This window comes from Drosophila rhopaloa, unplaced genomic scaffold (genome assembly GCF_018152115.1).
Source record: "Drosophila rhopaloa isolate 14029-0021.01 unplaced genomic scaffold, ASM1815211v1 contig_155, whole genome shotgun sequence".
NCBI classification, from domain to species: domain Eukaryota; kingdom Metazoa; phylum Arthropoda; class Insecta; order Diptera; family Drosophilidae; genus Drosophila; species Drosophila rhopaloa.
The window spans coordinates 6,664,140-6,681,476 of record NW_025335034.1 but is presented as its reverse complement, the minus strand read 5'-3'; the positions used below and the strand labels follow the sequence as shown (position 1 = coordinate 6,681,476).

The 17,337-nt window shown below is 40.3% G+C and overlaps 3 protein-coding genes across 3 annotated transcripts; 2 read left to right on the top strand and 1 right to left on the bottom strand.

Annotated features, from left to right (window-relative positions):
• Positions 1–42: 42 nt before the first annotated feature.
• LOC108047676 (BTB/POZ domain-containing protein KCTD9) lies at positions 43–2,937 on the top strand. The gene is made up of 5 exons (XM_017127965.2): positions 43–694; positions 1,820–1,951; positions 2,017–2,059; positions 2,438–2,569; positions 2,633–2,937. Exons 1-5 carry the CDS (start codon positions 134–136, stop codon positions 2,770–2,772), a joined length of 1,008 nt encoding a protein of 335 aa, XP_016983454.1. The 5' UTR covers positions 43–133; the 3' UTR covers positions 2,773–2,937.
• A 733-nt stretch (positions 2,938–3,670) lies between these two features.
• Positions 3,671–8,380, top strand: LOC108047674 (methenyltetrahydrofolate synthase domain-containing protein). The gene is made up of 6 exons (XM_017127962.2): positions 3,671–4,025; positions 5,606–5,776; positions 5,836–6,551; positions 6,611–6,679; positions 6,733–6,952; positions 7,008–8,380. Exons 1-6 carry the CDS (start codon positions 3,947–3,949, stop codon positions 7,406–7,408), a joined length of 1,656 nt encoding a protein of 551 aa, XP_016983451.1. The 5' UTR covers positions 3,671–3,946; the 3' UTR covers positions 7,409–8,380.
• Positions 8,381–8,466: 86 nt separating this feature from the next.
• Positions 8,467–16,447, bottom strand: LOC108037923 (serine/threonine-protein kinase 32A). Its single transcript, XM_044457399.1, is given in 8 exon segments — positions 8,467–9,212; positions 9,276–9,457; positions 9,547–9,672; positions 14,549–14,675; positions 14,748–14,818; positions 15,407–15,572; positions 15,634–15,689; positions 15,793–16,447. Coding segments are annotated over 8 exon segments (1,728 nt in total). The 5' UTR covers positions 16,247–16,447; the 3' UTR covers positions 8,467–8,666.
• Positions 16,448–17,337: the final 890 nt, after the last annotated feature.

Sequence of the window (17,337 nt, the reverse complement as noted above, 5' to 3'; positions counted from 1 at the left end):
GCGGCCCTCGTGTGAACAGACCCAAGTATGTACGTAAACTGTGAATGACCTGTAAGTGAAGAAGAAGAACTCGAAGTAAAAGCAGCTGAGAGTTGCAGCAGTTTGTGTAGCAATTTTTAAACTGCCCAAACAAATGGACAGTGATCCGAAGGAGAGCGGTTCCGGTGCCGGAGAGAAGGGGCCCGACCCTGCTGACGGCAGTATCGCCGCCCCCAACAGCTTTGCCCCCAACCGCTGGGTCAAGCTGAATGTGGGTGGTCAGATATACGCCACGACCATCGACACTCTGGTGGGCAGGGAACCAGACTCGATGCTGGCGCGGATGTTCCTGCAAGATGGCAGCATGATGCCCAGCGAGCGGGACGAGCAGGGAGCATTCCTGATTGATCGGAGCCCTCGATACTTCGAGCCGATCATCAACTATCTGCGCCACGGCCAGTTCGTTTGCGATTCCAACATCAGCATACTAGGCGTCCTAGAGGAGGCACGATTCTTTGGCATCTTCTCGCTGGTCACGCACTTGGAGGAGCGCCTGGGACAGCAGGAGGCGCCGCTGGGAGACAGGCCACTGACGCGAAACGACGTCATTAAGGCCATCATCCAGACCTCCGTGATTACGGAGTTGCGTTTTCAGGGCGTCAACCTTTCCGGGGCCGATTTGCGAAAGCTAGACTTCCGCAACATCAACTTCAAGGTATGTGTTGTCGGCACCTTTGCAAGGTACAGCTGCGATCATGAAAATATAAGTTCCCTCTTTCCCTTACAATTTAAAGGATTCGTTCAGTTGTAAACTTTTATGTCTAATTAATACTTTATACAAAAAATTCGAAACGTTCTAAGAGGTAATTATATTGCTCAATATTCCCCCAATCTATGATTACCCTATGTTACGACTACTGGTTAAAAAACATTTATTTCAAATTGAAAACTAATAAGATTTTGTGGGTCAAACAAACTTTTTAGATCATATTTTCTAGATTGTGAACTAAGCTAAGTATTATTTGCAACATGGACCATATTAATAGCAAGTCCGTCCAAGTTACCGACAGAAAGTCGGCAATACGGGATGCATATTGACTTCATTGTAGACTCAAAAAAAAGTTTTAAAATATATCTTTATTAATATTATAGCTGGTTCCTTGCCTCGTTAGTATTCTGGAATATTAATGTTTATAAGCTTTGCCTTAGAAAAAATTAAGATCCGACTAAAATGGACCTTAGTAAAAAAATGTTATCCTACATACATTAAATAAGTAGGATCACAAAGCTAGTCAAATATAATTAGATGGACACTTTCTTTAGAGCCGATTATAAAAAATAATACTTATTGCCTAAGACTGTGTACTGCTGTGGTCTGGCTCTATAATAATTATTTTATCTTATATATGTCCGTCAGTTAATTTTTTTCTAGCTGAAAGCCCATTTTATCTTTAACCATATTAAGGCCCGTTTTCTCGTCCGCATGGAATGAATATATGATAAAGATGCTCGATTTTAATTTAATTAAAACTTAATTCTGGAGTATTTATATATTAACAAATCCCAAAGAATAAAAAGAATTAAAAACAACAAAGTTATACTTTTTTAGCAGATAGTTTAAAACTGACGGGATAGTTTGCGTAGAAACGGACAGAAGGCGGACATGGCTAAATCGACTCTCCTGGTGATGCTTATCAAGAATATATATACACTGCGTTCCAAACTTTTGACTAAAATTATAATACCCCTACAAAGCTATAAAAACGCATCTGACTTTTTTAGTTATAGGGAAAAAGCACAAATCTTTTTAATAACGTGTAACTTTTACTTCACTCCACAGTACGCAAATATGTCGCACTGCAATTTGTCCCACACCAATCTTAACTATTGCTGCTTGGAAAGGGCCGATCTTCAGTTTGCGAATCTAGAGTGTGCCCAGCTTGTTTCAGTGCGAGGACTTTGCGCTAATATGGTATGAATCTAGTGTAGAACAAGCCCGTACACTCTGAATCTAAACTAATCCGCATAATCTTTCAGGAAGGTGCAAATCTGCGAGGGTGTAATTTCGAGGATCCCACAGGTGTCTGTTCAAACCAAAACCAAAAAATTACTTTTTGCTATTATCTTTCAGTTCTCTCAAATTACTTTCTGTATTTATCATTTTGGAGGAGATCCCTATGCTCCTTTTGGCACCAAAGAATTAAAACACTAGTTTACAGCTGAAATAGTCCGATGCCGCTGCAAGCAATTTTTGTTAAGGTCTCTTTACAGTTTCATTTTATTTCATAAAATTAGATAAATAACAATTTTTAAAATTTTAGAAAATGAAAAAAAAATTGACCCTTACGGCTGTAAACTAGTAAACATAACAGATTTCTGTCATGTAGTACTGAAGTTGAAAATGTATAATGTAGACTTTAATGTAAAAGAATGTTAAATAATATTCTGTTAAAAATAGGTGTCCGAACCAACCTAGAAGGCGTAAATCTCAAGGGAGCCTGTTTGGAAAGCAGCAACATGGCTGGCGTTAACTTGCGTGTGGCAAATTTGAAGAACGCAAATATGAAAAACTGCAATTTGCGGGCTGCAGGTAGCAAAAACGAATTCTTGAAATTTTATTTAATCTAACAGATTTTAAAATACATATTTACAGTATTAGCTGGAGCAGATCTGGAAAAGTGTAATCTTTCAGGAAGCGATTTGCAGGAGGCGAATTTACGTGGAGCAAATTTAAAGGACGCAGAGTTAACCCTCATTATAAATGCCTTGCACATGTCGCAGGCCATACGATAATTGCGTCGTTTTTATGATGTGGACCTTATCTTGTGCAATTTACATATCACATCAGCTCCAAACGATTATTACCAATTAATTTTAGAATAATGAATGTAAATACTTTTGGTTTTAACCATAGTCCTTAAAATAAACAGTATTAGGGTTGTATTTCTAAATTGAAAATATTTTTGAAGTTATATGACAAGCGGATCTGAAACTTATGATGAAGAGCACTTTACACCTATTAGACCCTAGGACTTGGGTCTTTTTTTAGGAAGTCGACCATAGTTACAGTGATCCATGACATAAACACCGCTCCATACCCACCTCTAGAAAGGTCCCACTAAACAGCCTGATGCGGAGCAAATCTAACATTTTTTTATAGGATGATACATATGCTTCCAAATCCACGGAGGCCCTCTAGGAGTATTTGTATTTGCGCGTTGGTCGTAGGAGAATAATCCTGTTTATGGTATACCAGTTTATCGGATAAATGTATGCGATAAAATTTAATTAAATTCAATTCGAGTTCAAATTAAAACCCCAAATAAAACCTATCTTACAAAATCCTCATATATTTGGAGAACTAGGGGTCGGTCACTAATAGTTATTATTATTACCAGCGGCTTGCCAACATAATTGTTTGCTTATACAATTTTAAAAATGAAAAATAATGTATATTACGCATTCTTATAATAATTTAAAATTATGTGGTGTTTCAGAAAAATTGAACACCACATTGCCGCATAATTCAAAATGAAAATAAGGATGCAACGATAACGATATACTCACCGATTGTAAATGAAACGATGTTTTTGGTATTTTCTGCACACACTTAAAGGCCCCACTTGTTATCTGTCAACGTCAAAGTCCAGAAACATTTCATTTTCGTTCGTTTTCTCATTGAGACTGGTTGTTCATTACTTGCAAATTGTATTTTCGTTTTGTTGGTTCCGTTCGGCAATCGCAGCCCGCAAGCCTCGTTTCAAAGAGAGGAACAAAACATCGATATCCCGAATTCGACGCCGCGAGCGCTCATCGCTAGATTTCTTCGTGTGAGAAACGTGGTTTGTTGGAAGCAGCCGGAGAAGGTAGACGTTGCTCTGTAACTTGTGTAAATTCAGCGAAGAAAAAATTGTTGAGCGAAGGAAAACCAGCAACGGTTTGATACACAACTTATAAACGCGATACGATGGAAGATCAAAGCAACGCAGCTCTCGCTGCCGCCGCGGAGAATGGTGCAAACACCGCGCAGGAGGTATCGTCGACAAGTAAGTCCCCCGTCCCGTCTCGCACCGCTCCATCGGGTGAGAATGAATAGAACGAAAAAAAAAATTGCATATACCTTGCGTGAGTGTGAGAATGTTATCATAAATATTTTGCGCCGCGTTTCGCCAGCCTTTGTATTTTGTGCATTTGTGCTGTTCATATTTTAAAAAAGGGATCAAGGGCACAACACAGCTGGTTCCTCGCTTTCCCCATTGCATACGGCCATTTTACGAAGTGCGAAGGCAGAAAGATGTCAAAATTCCGCCATATTTATTTCTAGTGGACTCTAGCTGTAAATAAGAGTTGTCAAAACGCCGAAACTGAAAAGCCACAAAGGCATTGCAAAATGGGAATAGGAACCAGTGTGTATATGTGCACACATGTCTACATGCCCGCTTTTTCTTGTCGGTCGGCGATCCATGGTTGTGTTGTTGACATTAATTACGTCATCTTTGCGCGCATTCTTCTTACAATTACCATTGCGCCCGCAAATAGTACGATATGAATCATTTTCGGCTGCTCTTGGCCGATTTCGAGTGATTCTGTGCTCGAGCAAATGCTATTTCATTTCTTCTTGCACGCCTCTCCTCGACCGCCCATTTTCCACAATTGCACACAAGCACACGGCGCTGCTCACATGCATACATATTAATTGAGAAATTCGCGTTTTGATGCGCTCATCGCTCAGAAATGTTTGTGCGTACATGTGTATGCGTGCCGGAGCGTTGCCAACTTATTGGTCATGCGTCAATATCGATATTTGGAATCTTCAATGCGAGTTCTTTTCTTTCTTGTACCCGCTAACGCAAGTGGAGCTTTCAAATTTACACCTGCCGTACGTTGTATATTACAATTTTACTTTTTTTACAAGCAAAGTTAGGTGTGTTCCAGAATTCGCACAGGTGGCAACTCTGACTACTGTTTCCTATGCAGATTTTTGTTATTGATGACAGGGGCCGGTGTTTGTTGGTGTTTGCTTTGGCTCATTTCACATCTGATTGCTGGGCGTAAAAACCGGTTTATCAGCCGTGGTATCACCTTTAGTCCAGCACAAAACTGGCGTGATAACACGCGTTCGTTACAGACGATAAGAGCTAATGCTGAGTTTGTGCCATTCAGCACATTCAATTCACACTCCTCAAGAACAAATGTACATGTACAGTCAAACTTCCAAAAAGTCGAACCAAAAAAGTTACAGCGTACTGTTCATTAAACCAATTTCACTTAACTTTTGGTTTTCAATTTCGAGAAATGTTCTCGTTTTGAGATTCAACCACTTTTCTACTTAGTATTAAATGGTTTTGAACAAAATAGTTACATCATTCTTAAGATTAAAAAGGGTAAGATAAAGTTAATTTAAATACAAGTTTCCAAAGGCGATGTAAGTTTAACAACCCAACAAATTTTCACTCTACTCTGAGAAACCCCACCTGAAAGAATTCCAACCGAATTTGTAAAGACTCAGTTGGGAGAGATTTATTAATTTGAGATATTTGAATTAGAATAGTTTGAGTTGTATGCACGAGCAAGCTCCCAAAAATTAGATATCTAGTTACAATATTATTGAACATTTTCCTTGCAGCTCAGCCCATTGAGCCCACAAAGCGCTCGTTGCGCGTGCAAACCTGGAAAAAAATTCAGGAGGGCAAGGTTGGCGTTGGATTCAACAACATATTCAACCGGATTCCTGCGTTCGTGGATGCCGATAAGGCTGCTGCATTGCTAATCAACGAGGAGGAGTTCAAGAAAGCACGTAAGGGACTTGCACAGTCGTGTTTTTGTCCACCATTTATCGTTCTCTTTGTCTTGCAGAGCACATTAAGGTAAACATCGATCGCGCCTTGCACGAATTCAAGGAACAGGCGTTGCTGGCCGACAAGTCTGTTTACTTGCCCAGCACCCGGGACTCTTCAGCGCTGTGCCTCAAGGTAGATGTGCCAGCCGATGCCACCGAGGAGCAGAAGAAGGAGGCACTGCGCGTCCAGGACATTCAGAAGTTCCGCACGGAAATCGGACTAGACAGCGGTCTGAAGCTTGACATTGTGGTGATTGGTTCCGTTGTAGTGTCACGCGATGGCTATCGCATTGGACGCGGAAATGGGTTTGCCGATCTGGACATCGGCCTCCTCATTGAACTGGGAGCTATCACACCGCAAACAGTTATTGTCACGATCGTGCACGACGTGCAGGTAGTGGACTCGCTGCCTCTGAATCTGTTTCAGAAGTATGACACGCCAGTGGACATCATTGTGACACCAACAGAAGTGATCCGCGTGGCAAAGCGCTTGCCCCGCCCCAATGGCGTTTTCTGGGAGATTCTGTCCGAGCGTCGCCTGAAGATATTGCCTGTGCTGCAGCAGCTTAAGGAGCGGGAGGAGAAGGCGGGAAAATCGTTATCCCTGAAGGAGGAGGATACCGACGTGGAGCAGCATCAAAATAACAGACGCCGCCGTGGGCCCGTGCGTCGTCGCTTCCAACGAGGAAACCCAGGACGCACCACCTCTCAGACTGACAACGAACAGCAGGGCGTGAGTAAAATTCGCTCAAACCGGGCACTTTTGAGAAATTTTCAATCCCTATTATGCAGGAGACTACGCAAAAACGCACACCGCGCCGCAAAGGTCGTTTCGTCAATCGCCGCAGACGCACAACCAAGGTTTGTGACCCAAGCCCGAGCGGAAGCTGTTCTTAATATAATGTTCTTTGCAGTCTGAAGGTGATCAGTCTGGAGTAGAGGGAGGTGCTAAAAGTGAGGATCGTAAGTTCGAAGAGGCTGGCACTGGTGAGCGTCGTCCCAAGAAGAACAAGAATCGCGGTCCTCGTGATTTCTGCATTAAATTGACCAATTTGACGCGTGACATTCGTGTCAAGGACTTGAAAACTGAGCTGCGCAAACGTGAATGCAATCCGGTTTCGATTACTTGGAAGGGTATGTGACTTAAACTTGGTTTAATAGTATTCAGCTTACTAGTCATTTTGGTTAGGTCATTTTGGAAAGTGTTACCTGCACTTCGGAAACCGAAACGGCGCACCCAGCACCCAGGATGACGTGGACAAGGTTTTGAAGTCCCTCAATGATCTCTCGCTTACCATCACAGCTGGTGGCGAGAATGCCTCAGCTGCCCCAGCAGCCGCTGAGGGCGATGCCGCCGTGAAAATTGAGCCAGCTGAGTCTGCGGCGCCTGTCCAGACCAAGACTATAAACGTCAACGTCGAGCTGATCAAGTTTGCCGTCAAGAAGAGTGCCAGCTCCACTGGTGCCAACGCCAGTGCAGGCGAGGACGGAAATGCTGCCGGCGGTGCGCAAAATGGAGCAGAGACCGCGACTGTGGATGGCGGCGACGTGGGTGCACGCATCGAGTCCGTCGACACCACCACAGTATAGTATGACTTCGCGCTTGGCGCAGCCACTGAACGGTCGCGGCGGACTTCCGCCGGCAGCGCAACGTTTGGAGTTCAACGAAAAAAAGTAACATTTTGTTTAGAAAAAATCGAAAAATATCAAACAAAACATGAATAGAAGCGAACTCCGGACACAAACACAAATTACACTCAACTACACACTCACGAAATACATAGACAGTTACACATGCATACACTGAAGATCATGTTTTGCAGCTTGTAGTTTCTTCTTCTCCTTCATTATTCTAACAAACAAGAAGAGCAAACGCAACTTTTTCTAACGAGAACACAAACCATTGACGCTTTTTCAAAACAATTGCATTTGTTTTTGCCTAAGAAAAACAATACGAAAACTCGTTGATCATTAGATGGTTTTCAACTTAATTGAAACGATTGCAGAAATACTCGTTCCACAAATGCAGAGTGGAACAAAGTTTCTTCCAAACAATTCTTTACTAACTTTTTGCGACTTATTACAGATTTGAGTTAGGGACACTTCTAAATATTTCTCAACTCGATTTCACACCCCAGCACTTAGATCAGTTGCTACATCTCTTTTAAGCAGTTGAGCTGCTAATAGGGTTAGCAGTTGCGGGCGAAGTTAAAATAATATTCAAAAATGTAATAATAATTGAAAAGCCCAAATAAATGCGAAAAAATGTGAGTGCGATAAAATGAATTAACAAACTATTAACATGTTGCATTTTCGCTAAATAATGTAATGAAGATAATTGTAATTTGGTTAGTGTTTCCCTACTTTCAACGCAACACCAATACCTTTAATTATATATATTTTAACAGAAGATCAACACGTGCGTGAAAACAAAAAACAATTATACAATGCAGAACATAATTACTCTTTTTTTATACAAAGAAAAGGCATTACAAAAAAAATGTGAAACATGAATGAAATATAACTTGAAATAAAAATTTAAAAAAAATCGAAAAAATACAATTTTGCAATTTATCCGTTTATTTTATTTTTGGAGAAACATCTTGCAATATGTACAAAGGAGCTTAAACTTATTTACTCGACTGAAATACTCTAAAAGACAAAATATTATATTTTGTTTATATACTTATACAAAATGTGAAATTCAGCGGAGTTCGAAAAATAGGTTTTGGTTCTCTGTGGTTGGATGGTAGTCAAGTCATCGTTGGGCAAGTGGGCCTGGAATTTTGTGCATCTGAAACCTGTTGCATTGCGAAGGTGTCTCTGGTTTCGGAAACATGACTGGGCATTATTTTTGAATAGGGTTCGTTCCCTTGTCCTTGAACTGTGGTGAAGGAGTACGATCTATGAATTCAATGCTCTCACTCTTTGATTGGGCGACTGCGGATGATGCGGTCGCGCAGTCAGCGGCGTGCACAATGGAAGCGGCGGGCTTCTCCTGGATGGGCGCCAGGCTATTTACAATGGAGTTGGCCATGGCCAGTTCCAGTTCGCGCTGCCAGTCGTTCTCCTTCTGCTCCATGGCCTTCCGCTTCAGCTCCTTGTAGCGGTTGTAAACGATGAATTCTTTGACCAGCGCGGTCTCGGGATCGCTGTCGCGCTGCGCGGACCGCTGCTTGGCCAGTCGCTTCTTTTTTTTATGAAGGGGCCGTGTTTCCACAATCATTTCCTCCAGCTCCAGGCAGGGATCACAGTTGAGGTGGTCCTCAGGAGGCTTGTAGATGGGCTTTATCTGCTTCTCGAGCACTTTTTGGAAGTCGATGTTGCGCAGCAATGGAGTCTGATGCAGCTCCTGCTTTGTGCTGATCCTGGCACCAGGGTACGTGGAGAGTAACTGCAAGATTACAGATCTATTTCTTAGTTCACAGTCCGCCAAAGGATGACGGATCCAACCCACCTTCTGCAGCAGATCGACAAAGTTGCTGCTCCAGTAGCGGGGATAGTGCACGGGGGTGTTCAGTACATTCTTGATCTCGGCCAGGGGTGTGTTCGAGTGCACCACAAAGGGTCGAATGTTTCCCCGCATCTCATAGGCCACAACGCCAAGCGACCACCAGTCCACCGGATAGCTATAGCCGGCTGAAATGAAATTGATGCAATAAGGATGCAGCCAATTGGGACAGAACCACTAATTTTATTTCTGCCAGCTAGACTCGTTACCCTCTTACCTACTTCGTCCAGGGCACACAGAAATACCTCCGGAGCCATATATGGCTTCGTCCCTGACATGCTGCAGGCCAAAGCATCCTTTTGCAACCTTGTTGCAATATTAAAATCAGTCAAGTGAGCATGTCCTGAAAGAGGTACTATTTTTTAGCAGATCGTCTATTTTTATTTTGTGCTTTCGATTTGTAAGCATGAAACAATTTTTGGTTTGCGATCCCTTTTAAACTCACCCGAAACAAATCTTATAGTTTATTTTTAATCCTATATTACTAAAAGGTATATAATTTATTACACAACAAGTTATTTTCCGCACGAGGGAGTTAGTATACCCTTCCAGCTATAAAAAAGTGAGTTGTCCCATAAATCGAAGTATGCCTAAAGGTAAGCTTTAAAAATAAATTTATCACTTTTCATTTAATTTTTCGAATTTTCTTTAACAGATGTTTGATATAGTCGTTCGATTTATAAAATTTGAATATGTTTTTTAAATAAAAAAAATGTTTGATGTTGATTTCCGTGCTCTTTTTTTATATTTAAAGTCGCCCACTTTTAATTACAAAGTCGAAAAAAATAATAGTAACCCTGGCAGTTATTACAAAACTATTACCTTTTTTTCCGTACCTTTATTACAAAAATTAATGAAGCTATGTCGATTTTGCGCTGCATTTTGCCATCTTTTCTATGACAGCTATATGATATTGTGGTTCGATTTTAATTTAATTAAAACCGTAATTCCATAATATTTAAATATTACCAAATTCCAAAGAAGAAAAAAAAAATTAACAAGAAAGGAAAGCTAACTTCGGGCGGAGCCGAGGTTGATATACCCTTGCAAAATATTCTGTAGAATTCTTAAAAATTATTCATTCTTAATACTCATAAAAAATTCAGCTTCCTAACTTTAAAAACACCAAAGTTATGGCATTTTCAATCGTTCAGTTATCCTTATGAATCCTAACTTTACATTCACAAAAGTTATGTCATTTCCGATCAATCAGTTATATGGCAGCTATAGGATATAGTCGGCCGATCCCGGCCGATATCTTTAAACTGAGAGACTAGTTCGCGTAGAAACAGACAGACGGACGGACGGACAGACGGACATGCTTATATCAACTCAGGACGCGATCCTGATCAAGAATATATATACTTTATATGTTCGGAAATGTCTCCTTCACTGCGTTGCACACTTTTGACCAAAATTATAATACCCTCTGCAAGGGATCGGCCGAATATATCTTATAGCTGCCATACAACTGATTGAGCGGAAATGCCATAACTTTGGTGTTTGTAAAGTTAGGAAGTCGGAATTTTTCTATGGGTTTTATATTTGGCCAATTAATCTGACCTTCCAAATTTCATAAGGATCGGCCGACTATATCCTATAGCCGCCATATAACTGATTGATCGGAAATGCACTAACTTTGGTGTTTGTTAAGTTAGGAAGTTGGGATTTTCTATGGGTTTTATTTTTGGCCAATCAATCCGATATACCAAATTTCATAAGGATCGGCCGTCTATATTCTATAGTTGTCATATAACTGAACGATTGGAAATGTCATAACTTTCGTGTTTTTAAAGTTAGGAAGTTGGGATTTTAATGAGTGTATGAATAATTTTGGAGAATATAATTTACAGAATATTCTGCAAGGGTATTTCAACTTCGGCTCCGCCCGAAGTTAGTTTTCCTTTTTTGTTTTCTATTGACATGAAACTATGAAAATCTAATTTATTTATGTATACCCTATTCTTTTCGCAACTTTTTCAATTTTAGCAATTTTGCAAAGTCTGTATTAAAACTTCCGTCCTCGTTTTTTTTAATTTTTTTCCGATTGTTTCAAGCAGATAGCTTTAAAACTGATGGTCTAGTTGCGTAGAAACGGATGCTGATCTAGAACTTCATATGGTCGGAAATGTCTCTTTTAATACGTTGCAAACTTTTGATTGAAATTATAATGTCATCTGCAAGGGTGTAAGCATCTCTTGAAAAGGTGAGAAAGTCTTGACGATAGAATCTTCAACAAAAATTTTCTAAAAATGTTTCATTCAGCTCTCTGTTGTTCAATATTTAATCATTAAAGTTAGTTTCTTTCGCAGTACCCCATTATACAATTTATTTTATCAGTAGAGACGACTACAGAAATTCTTCGTCACAAGTTTTGACATCAGAAATTTCGACTTTCTTACCCTATCAAGCGAAATTTTTATACCCTTGCAGAGGGTATTATAATTTTGGTCAGAAGTTTGTAACGCAGTGAAGGAGACGTTTCCGACCCTATAAAGTATATATATTCTTGATCAGGATCAATAGGGGAGTCGATATAGCCATGTCCGTCTGTCCGTCTGTCCGTCCGTCCGTCCGTCCGTCTGTCCGTCTGTCCGTCTGTTTCAATACCGTTTGCGAGCTCAGTTTAAAAGCTAGCGATCTGAAACTTTCAAAGTCGTCCTAAAACAAGTGTACGCAGATCAAGTTTGAAAACCGCCCCGATCGGATGTCTATATCCTATAGCTCCCATAGGAACAATCGGATATAACTTGCAAGAATGGAAGATATTTCGCGCAGTGTAAAAGCTATTGACATAAATCTTTCCAAATCTTATTTTTTTATGCGTACCTTGATCAGAGTAAAAGCGCGTGACGATCGGACGTCTATATCCTATAGCTCCCATAGGAACAAAAGGGTAAAATCGGTTAAAATTTAATGATTTTTAGGATATTTCACGCAGTATACAAGCTATTGACATGAATCTTTCCAAATCCTATTTTTTTATGCATACATTGATCAAGGTGAAAGCGCGTGCCGATCGGACGTCTATATCCTATAGCTCCCATAGGAACAATAGGGTGAAATCGGTCCAAATTTGATGATTATCAGAATATTTCGCGCAGTGTGTAAGCTACTAACATAAAATTTTCCAATTCTTATTTATTTACGCATATCTTGATTAGGGTAAAAGCGCTTGCCGCTCGGAAGTCTATATCTTAAAGGAGATAGGAAAAATTGTTAAAGGCTGCGAAAGTATCCCTTTTGTATATGACATTTTTGCAGTATAAAAGCAATTGACTTGAAACGATGCAAATCTAGTTTACTTATGTATACCTTATTCCTTTCGCTACTTTTTCACTTTTAGCAATTTCGTCAAAGTCTGCAAGGGTATTAAAACTTCGGCTTGCCGAAGTTAGCTTCCGTCCTCGTTTTATATGATGTGTTTTTATACCCGTTACTCGTAGAGTAAAAGGGTATATTGTATTCGTGCAAAGGTATGTAACAGCTAGAAGGAAGCGTTTCCGACCCTATAAAGTATATATATTCTTGATCAGGGTCACTAGCCGAGTCGATATAGCCATGTCCGTCTGTCCGTCTGTCTGTCCGTCTGTCCGTCTGTCCGTCTGTCCGTCCGTATGAACGCTGAGATCTCGGAAACTATAAAAGCCAGAAGATTGGCATTTTGCATGCAGATTCTAGGAGTTCCTACGCAGCGCAAGTTTGTTTCAAAAAGGTGCCACGCCCCCTTTAACCCACAATCGCTTATATACGATTTAAAAAATTTAAATATTTCGGAAAAGTAAAAATGCAGTTTTATTGTGCTTATCAATACCTATCGAAATGTAGAAGAAATTTTTCAAATCGGACCATTCGTTAAAAAGTTATGCGTGATCAAAGTTTCTATCTCCATCTCCCTCGCACTCCCTTTACCTGAGTAACGGGTATCTGATAGTCGGGGCACCCGACTATAGCGTTCTCTCTTGTTATACCCTTGCAGAGGGTATTATAATTTTGGTCAAAAGTGTGCAACGCAGTGAAGGAGACGTCTCCGACCCTATAAAGTATATATATTCTTGATCAGGATCACCTCCTGAGTTGATATAGCCATGTCCGTCTGTCCGTCTGTCTGTCCGTCTGTCTGTTTCTACGCAAACTAGTCTCTCAGTTTTAAAGCTATCGAATTGAAACTTTGCACACACCCTTCTTTCCTTTGCACGCAGTATATAAGTCGGAACGGCCGGGATCGGCCGACTATATCCTATAGCTGCCATATAACTGATTGATCGGAAATGCCATAACTTTCGTGTTTGTGAAGTTAGGAAGTTGAGATTTTCTATGGGTTTTATATTTGGCCAATCAATCCGACCTACCAAATTTCATAAGGATCGGCCGACTATATCCTATAGCTGCCATATAACTGATTGATCGGAAATGCCATAACTTTCGTGTTTGTAAAGTTAGGAAGTTGGGATTTTCTATGGGTTTTATATTTGGCCAATCAATCCGACCTACCAAATTTCATAAGGATCGGCCGACTATATCCTATAGCTGCCATATAACTGATTGATCGGAAATGCCATAACTTTCGTGTTTGTAAAGTTAGGAAGTTGGGATTTTTTATGAGTATTAAGAATGCATTATATGAATAATTTTGGAGAATATAATTTACAGAGTATTCTGCAAGGGTATATCAACTTCGGCTCCGCCCGAAGTTAGCTTTCCTTTCTTGTTTTACTTTAATTTTATTTATACTATTTAACTTAAATAAATGTGTCGACTATATCAGCTACATTTTTATCAATATGTTCTAAGCATATAAGAAATAAGAAACAAAGAAATAAGCTAATTAATAGCCTTTTTGATAACAGCATAACTCTAATATGATATCCAAATTTGAGACGAAAGTTCAAAAGTTGAAAATTCTTTATGTTTTCGCCTTTAAGCATGGCAAAAAAATATATATTTAAAAAAGTAATTGCTTAAAAAAAATCGTTTTTTGTTACAAAACATGATTTTAAAATGTTTATTCCGCCCCACTGGAGCTCCAATTTTGATATTTTATTTTCGATCGGTATATAACTTTTTATAACTGTGCGACTTGAAAAGAGGTCTCATTCCGCAAACTCTTTCATCTTTTTGTTACGGGTAGCGCGATAGTGCTCATTTCTAAATTGGATACCTCTTGGATTTTATACTTTCTTCTACGCACTTACAAGATGCACTCTCTGAAAACTTACCTGCGTCGTCCAATAGAATATTGTCGGGCTTGATGTCCCTGTGGACCACTCGGTGCGTTTGCAGGTACTCCAATGCACTGCCAAGCTCGCACACTAATAAGGCCACACTCTGCTCGGAAAATTCCACCTGGAGGGAATGGGGAGTACGGAAATGAAGGAAAGACGGGTAGGTGCAGGGAGTTGTCATGGGCGAACTTACCCTGTTCTGTAAATGATATCTTAAGTCGCCGCCAGTCAACAGGTCGCAGACCATGAATAAGTCCTCCTCATCTGTGCAAGGCAGGAGAAACAGAGGTATATGAGTGCTATGTGGGCAAAGCTTCAAAAGAAAAGCTCTGAGTTAATTTGCATTTTGATTGGCAATCAGCAACAGCTTCAGACGATAGGAAAATCAAGAGAGAGAACGAGCGATGGAAAAGCTACAGGAGCCGCTAAGCTGGTAAAGGTAGCACAGCCAACAATATTTTGATATGCTTATACAGGTATTTATGTATTTGTGCATATGGGTATTTTCACCAAAAGTCGCTAAAGCTACATTTGCATATGAATATAATATTGCCATAAATTGTTGTTTAATACTTTTTAATTTACGCAATTGAATCAGTTATTTAGTCTTAGTAGAAAAACTATAAGCTATCTAACGATAACTCGAACGAACAACCTATCTGATAAGTCGAGGGAACTGTATTATAATATTCTTCTGCAAAGGATAGTAACCTAAGAAGGCTCGAAAGATTCTAATTGATAATTACGGCATAAAAAACTCAGATTGCTTCGGCATTACTGCTTTTCGTACTACGGAAATACCCATATTCGATGGCTTACATATGTAGGTGAAGTGTGTTGGCGGACACTTACCCTGGAACGAAAACCATAAATTGACTAGAAACGGATGCTCCAGCGAGGATAGCAGTTCCACCTCCTTGATGACACCGCCCAGTGCTCCTCGCAGTTCGCAGGCCGAGCGACTCACATATTTCATGGCGTACAGGATCCCGCTATCCCGCTTTTGTACGATGCAAACCTGCAAAAAGCATCCTGTGAGGTCGAGGGTTTTCTTAGGAATATCTGAAGGCTGCTCCTACCTTTCCGAAACTGCCCTTGCCTATCGCGCGAAGTATTTGGAAGTGATCAAAATTGACTGTAAAGGGAGTAGAAGATATATGTAAGTGGCAATGGAAATTGACGTTTCAGCCCCAGATTATAAACATTTAAATATTTTATTTTGATTCCGTTGCCCACACACCCGATAACTGGCCACTAGGCGTCAAGACTCTGGCAGTGCAGCATGTAGCCCATTTCGGGTACTCCGTCTTGGTAAGAGGACTTTGGTAGAATTTGCCTCAACTGAAGTCTCTGGCGGGGGCACAGGAAGAACGGTGGCAGAACGTCCACTTGCAGCAGCCGCAGATTGGGAAACCTGTGCCCGACCAGCGCCTCAAAATGATCCCGGCCCAGGTAGCTGATCCTCAGCTCGTGCAGCCGCTGGAAGGTGCTCGCCAACAGGAATTCGAAGTCGTCCCGGTGCAGAGGCACCTCAAGCAGGTTCAGCGAAATCTTGCTAAGCCGATGGCGCCATATGCCACCCAGGAGGGGGCGGCAGCGTCCGTAGCTCTGCAGCATGGAAATCTGGTCGGGCAGCTCTAGAAATTCCAATATTCGCCACAGGCACAGGTCGTCCATCAACCCGAAATCCATTGCCGTCGGTTTGCCTCGGGTGTGTGTGCTATGAAAATTGTACAGGAGAACCGCCCAGGGCACGACTACTGCGTTGTTTTTCGATCGTTCTATGTGATACTTACTGGCGAAAACGATTTGAGACCATATTTAAAAGGAAAATATTTTAAAATAAGTGTAAAATAAATTTTAAATAGATAGAAAATCGTGTTGACTTTCTACATTTTCAAAATAAAATAAAATTCGCAATAAACACTTGTAAACCGGTGAAATTTTGTAACATGCTTCTTAAATATAATTAAAAATGTTGTTAAAATTTATTTGTTATCATAAGTTTAAAACTTAATTTTCTTAGATAAGTTTTATGACTTAGTAATGACAGCATTGGGAAGCAATTCAAATTTTATTAGACGGCCCATGTTTAAAGTCCTATTTTATTTCATTTTGTATGTGACACGTTCGTTAAATGTAAAAACTGCCTTCTTGTTTTCCGCTAACCAAGATAAAAATAATTGTATCCTTTCCAACAAAATTGTTTTTATAAAATTACATCCAACTTGGAAAAACAAAAATTTAATTCAATGTTTTTTTAAAACTATTTAGATCAATGGGCCCTCAGGTGTTAATTAGCCTGACGATTTTCTTGAAACCCATTTTTTCATTCAAGCTGACACTTTCTATAGCTTAAATACAATTGTTTGTACTAAGCAAACGTGTTTCTACAATATTCTAATTCGTTTTTGCAGAACATGTAGTTTGAAATAATATAAACCAAATTAAAATAGTCCTTGCTGTCAGTATCTGACACAAACGTAACTCCTTAATGCACAGCGGGCCTCAAAATAATAAAATCAAATATTGCTTAAAATTGTCTATTGATTGCGTTCCCACCTTTTTGAGCACATATTGGCACAATCAACGCAATGTACGCCAACTATTTTCTTACCGTCGTCATCGCCGAGCAGACTTGCGTCGGATCTGCTCGAACTGTTGGCGCCCATGGTGCTACATAAATGGGTTGAACTTGAGTCGTTTTGCGGATCCAGCCTCCTTACTCTCCCTGGTGTCCAAATGGAACAAAATTTGATTTTGACTTTGAAGGCCTTGGGCGC